Source organism: Octopus bimaculoides, chromosome 29 (genome assembly GCF_001194135.2).
Source record: "Octopus bimaculoides isolate UCB-OBI-ISO-001 chromosome 29, ASM119413v2, whole genome shotgun sequence".
NCBI classification, from domain to species: domain Eukaryota; kingdom Metazoa; phylum Mollusca; class Cephalopoda; order Octopoda; family Octopodidae; genus Octopus; species Octopus bimaculoides.
The window spans coordinates 1,754,915-1,760,433 of NC_069009.1; the positions used below are offsets into that span (position 1 = coordinate 1,754,915).

The 5,519-nt window shown below is 42.6% G+C and overlaps 1 protein-coding gene across 1 annotated transcript in view; it reads left to right on the forward strand.

Annotated features, from left to right (window-relative positions):
- The window catches only part of LOC106869542 (uncharacterized), a 26,100-nt gene that overhangs the window by 5,319 nt on the left and 15,262 nt on the right, over positions 1–5,519 (forward strand). Inside the window, exons 5-9 of the mRNA XM_052977825.1 lie at positions 798–864; positions 1,658–1,754; positions 2,577–2,665; positions 3,585–3,747; positions 4,630–4,704. Coding sequence (XP_052833785.1) covers positions 798–864; positions 1,658–1,754; positions 2,577–2,665; positions 3,585–3,747; positions 4,630–4,704 — 491 coding nt within the window. The remainder of the gene's footprint in view (positions 1–797; positions 865–1,657; positions 1,755–2,576; positions 2,666–3,584; positions 3,748–4,629; positions 4,705–5,519) is intronic.

Consider the following 5,519-nt stretch of genomic DNA (forward strand, 5'->3'; position numbering starts at 1 on the left):
TGGAACTGAACCTGGAACCATGTGATTTGGAAGCAAACTTCTTACCACACAGCTAACCCTACCGTAAATTTTCTAATCTGAACACATCATCGTCACCACCACCACCACCACCTTCATCATCATCATCCTCGTCACCACCACCGTATCTAGAATTTTTTGGAAAGTTCTTACAAATTGCTTCACGGATATTATTCCATTATTAATTCTCGTATAGTTAGAGTTACCTTCTCCAACACAAGGTGCCATACAATAGGATTGAACTGGGAACTATGTGGGTTGAAAGCAAACATCTTACTGCACAGCCAGCCACACCTGCAGTAAGTCTTCTCATAAAAGCTCCACGCAGGAGTGGCTGTGTGGTAAGTAGCTTGCTTACCAACCACATGGTTCTGGGTTCATTCCCACTGCGTGGCTCCTTGGGCAAGTGTCTTCTACTATAGCCTCGGGCCGACCAAAGCCTTGTGAGTGGATTTGGTAGACGGAAACTCAAAGAAGCCCGTCGTATATATGTGTGTATATATATATATGTGTGTGTTTGTGTGTCTGTTTGTCTCCCCACCATCGCTTGACAACCGATGCTGGTGTGTTTACGTCCCCATAACTTAGCAGTTCGGCAAAAAGAGACCGATAGAATAAGTACTAGGCTTACAAAGAATAAGTCCTGGGGTCGATTTACTCGACTAAAGGCGGTGCTCCAGCATGGCCACAGTCAAATGACTGAAACAAGTAAAAGAGTAAAAGAGTTGTCTTCTGTTTTTACCTGCCTTCTCATTTATTTCACATCGATATTTTTCCAGGTGATACCTGTCGCCTTGACGATTACCTCTGTACAGCCTACTGCAGCATGGCCAACGTGAAAATCAAGTGAGTGGACACTTATTTATGTTTCACCTTGTTTTTAGAATATATCTATGTATATGAGTGTTTATATATGTGTGTGAAAGAGACAGAGAGAGTCACACATCAGCATCATCATCGTCATCACCATCATCGTCATCATCATCATCGTCATCACCATCATCGTCATCATAATCATTAATCATCATCATCATCGTTTAACGTCCGCTTTCCATGCTAGCATGGGTTGGACGATTTGACTGAGGACTGGTGAAACCGGATGGCTGCACCAGGCTCCAATCTGATTTGGCAGAGTTTCTACAGCTGGATGCCCTCCCTAACGCCAACCACTCAGAGAGTGTAGTGGGTGCTTTTTACGTGCCACCAGCATGAAGACCAGTCAGGCGGTACTGGCAACAGCCACACTTGAAATGGTGTATTTTACGTGCCACCCGCACAAGAGCCAGTCCAGGGGCACTGGCAACGATCTCGCTCGAATGACTTTTCACGTGCCACCGGCACAAGTGCCAGACCGAGTAACCTGAATGCTAAAAGGTTAAACTGGCCATATGTGGCCCAAGTATTCCATCTGTTTTATACTGAAACTGGCCATATCTGGCCTCTCCCATTTAACCCCCAAATAAAAAATCACATCTTTGAAGTCTAAGCATTAGATTTGATAGAGTATTCTGAATGCTAAAGGATTAAACAAGAATTCCAAAATTTATTGATCACATTTAAGCTGCTTTGTATGGGTCTGTAGTTTGGGGTCACATACTTCTAAACTAATCCGTTTTTCTGTCTCCTTTCACTATTTTAGAGCCACTGAACCTGGCATCAAGAATCTGTCTTACTGTGAAAATTATGCTGATAACCTGTATGGCAAATGGCCCTTTACTCCAAGGGAGATATATAAGGTAAGGCAATCAATTTGGGAGCAAGATAAAATACCTTGTGGTATTTAATAAGGTCTCCTTCCAAGTCTGAATTCGAATCTTGCATCTGATAGACTTACTTTTTGAGGCGCAGGAGTGGCTGTGTGGTAAGTAGCTTGCTTACTAACCACATGGTTCAGGGTTCAGTCCCACTGTGTGGCACCTTGGGCAAGTGTCTTCTACTATAGCCTCGGGCCGACCAAAGCCTTGTGAGTGGATTTGGTAGACGGAAACTGAAAGAAGCCCAGGAGTGGCTGTGTGGTAAGTAGCTTACTTACTAACCACATGGTTCAGGGTTCAGTCCCACTGCGTGGCACCTTGGGCAAAGTGTCTTCTACTATAGCCTCGGGCCGACCAAAGCCTGTGTGTGCCTGTGTTTGTCCCCCCAACTTCGCTTGACAACCGATGCTGGTGTGTTTACGTCCCCATAATTTAGCAGTTCGGCAAAAAGAGACCCGATAGAATAAGTACTAGGCTTCCAAAGAATAAGTCCTGGGGTCGATTTGCTCGACTAAAGGCAGTGCTCCAGTATGGCCGCAGTCAAATGACTGAAACAAGTAAAAGAGTAACTCTCTTTTACTCTATCGATCTCTTTTGCCGAACAGCCACTAATACCAACTACTATACTGTACATTAGATAATGTAGTCCTAGATACACTATGCCTGAATAAAAGACGGGATGGTCACAGCTAGAACATTTTTCATCATGGGTCTGTCTGATCAGGACTCACTTTCAGTCAAACAACAACAACATTCAGTCAAAACATGGTAATGTGATTTTTTTTTTTCTTTCTTCTTTTACAGGTGAATCTACCAGGATTAGATCCTGTAACCATTGTCCATGAAGTTACGTGGCAGCAGTTAACATTTCGGACCCAGCTTTTTGAAAAAGGGTGAGGCTTCACTTTTGCTTCTTATCATTGCTCTTTTACTTGTTTCAGTTGTTAGACTGCGACCATGCTGGGGCACTACCTTGAAGAATTTTTTTTGTCAAATGAATTGACCCCAGGACTGTGTGGATAGGCGTAGGCATGGCTTGTTGGTAAGAAGCTTGCTTCCCAATCACGCGGTTCCAGGTTCAGTTCCGGTGTGTGGCACCTTGGGTAAGTCTCGTCTACTATAACCTTGAGCTGACCAAAGCCTTGTGAGTGGATTTGGCAAACAGAAACTGAAAGAAGCCCATTGTGTATATTTATATATATATATATATATATATATATATATATAAATTCATTAATTAGAAATATTCAATAGGAATATGATATGCTGAATTTATATTGAGTGCTTGTATATATTATGGTATCATTTTTTTATATAGATAATATAATTTTTTCTACATTAAGGCAAAAAGTATGTGATATAAAAAAATATATATCCTTTTGAAAGCTTCGAATATTGATTTCCTAACTCCAACATTTGTGTGACACTGGTATCTGCCATGACTACGCAACTGGTACTTGATTTATCGACCCCGAAAGGATGAAAGGCAAAGTCAACCTCGACGGAATTTGAACTCAGAACGTAGTGTCGGACAAAATACCGCTAAGCATTTTATCCGGCGTGCTAACATTTCTGCCAGCTCGCCGCCTTTAGGAAGGGCATCCAGCTGTAGAAACCATGCCAAAACAGACTATGGAAGCTGATGTTACCACTAGCCTTGCCAGCTTCTGTCAAGCCATCTAACCCATGCCAGCATGGAAAATGGACATTAAATGTTGATGATGATGGTGTGTGTGTGTGCCAAATTGTTTAAATTTCTATACATCCTACTTCTGACATATTTTTCTAATATTTTCGTTTTTGCTTCCCTAGGGTCGTTGAATACATGTCAGTCTGCAACGAGACAGACAATTCAACAACACACCAGCTGCCCCTCATTCAGCTACCAGTTGAGGCCAACAGCAGCCATTCGGAACTTGTTATGAAATACATGTTGGGTGAAGATTTTACTGTGCAAGACCTACAGATGCTCAAGGTAGGGGACTTATGCTCATGAGAATCTTATTTCCTCTAATTCGTTTCAGTTGAAGAATTTTAGTCGAAACAATTCACCCACGTATTTTTTTTTAAGCCTGGAACTTTATTGGTCTCTTTTTTCTTTTCTGCCAAACTGCTAAGTTACTGGGATGTAAACACACCAACACCAGTTAAGTGGTAGAAGGGACAAACACAGACATAAAGACATACATAGATATACATATACACATATATGAGGGCTTCTTTCATTTTCCGTTTACCAAATCCACTCACGAGGTTTTGGTCAGCCCAAGGCTATAGTAGAAGGCATTTGCTGAAGGTGCCACTCGGTGAGACTGAACCTGGAACCATGCAGTTGGTAAGCTAGCTTCTTACCACACAGCCATACCAGCGCCACCTGACTGGCTCCCGTGCCGGTAGCACGTAAAAAGGACATTCCAAACATGGCCGATGCCAGTGCCACCTGACTGGCTCACGTGCGCCAGTAGCACATAAAAAGGACATTCCAAACATGGCCGATGCCAGTGCCACCTGACTGGCTCCTGTGTTCCGGTAGCACGTAAAAAGCACCTGCTACACTCTTGGAGTGGTGGGCATGGGGAAGGGCATCCAGCTGTAGAAACTCTGCCAGATCAGATTGGAGCCTGGTGCAGCCTCATGGCTCGCCAGTCCCCAGTCAAACCGTCCAACCCATACCAGCATGGAAAACGGACTTTAAACGATGATGATGATGATGTCCAATACATCACCCTCCTCACCATGTAAGCTTAGTGAGGTTACCAGTTCAATTGCAAAGACGGTTGGCGTTGTTTTCCGATGTTGTTGTTGTTGTTATTGTATCACTAAACACTTCCCCTCCTCTGTTTCCCACCTGTTTCAGGCAGGACAGCTTCACCTCCATGTCACCACAACCGACGGCAAAGACTTCTACCCAAGCATAACACTCCAGAAGTCAGTAAGTACCATTTATTTTCACTGCAACGGTTTTTATCTTCTATCTTTTTTCTTTTTTTTTTTTTTTCCAGTTCTATATTTAAGAGATGAGGAATTATTTACATTATTTACATTATTTACATTTGATGGATGTTTGCCCTCATCTTGTTTGTTGTTAACACAACGTTTCGGCTGATATACCCTCCAGCCTTCGTCAGGTGTCTTGGGGAAATTTCGAACCTGGGTTCTCATTCCTAACGATGTTACTATTATTATATTATTATTATTATTACTATTATTAATCAGGTCGCTGCCGTGAATCGAACTCGGAATCTTGGGGTTAGTAGCCCGCGCTCTTAACCACTACGCCATATGCCCACGGCAGCGACCTGATTAATAATAGTAATAATAATAATAATATAATAATAGTAACATCGTTAGGAATGAGAACCCAGGTTTGAAATTTCCCCAAGACACCTGACGAAGGCTGGAGGGTATATCAGCCGAAACGTTGTGTTAGCAACAAACAAGATGAGGACAAATATCCGTCAAATGTAAATAATGTAAATAATGGTTTTTTTTTTCTTTGGTATGTGTATATGTATATATGTTAAACCGTCCAACCCATGCCAGCATGGACAATGGGCGTTAAATCATGGTGATGATAATGATACATGACAGGCTTCTTTTAGTTTCCATCTACCAAATCCACTCACAAGGCTTCAGTTAGTGGTCATTGTGATGGTTATGGTGGTGGTGGTGGTGGTGGTGGTGGTGGTAGTGGTGATGTTGTTGTTGTTGTTGGTGGTGGTGGTGGTGGCAGTGCTGGTGATGTTG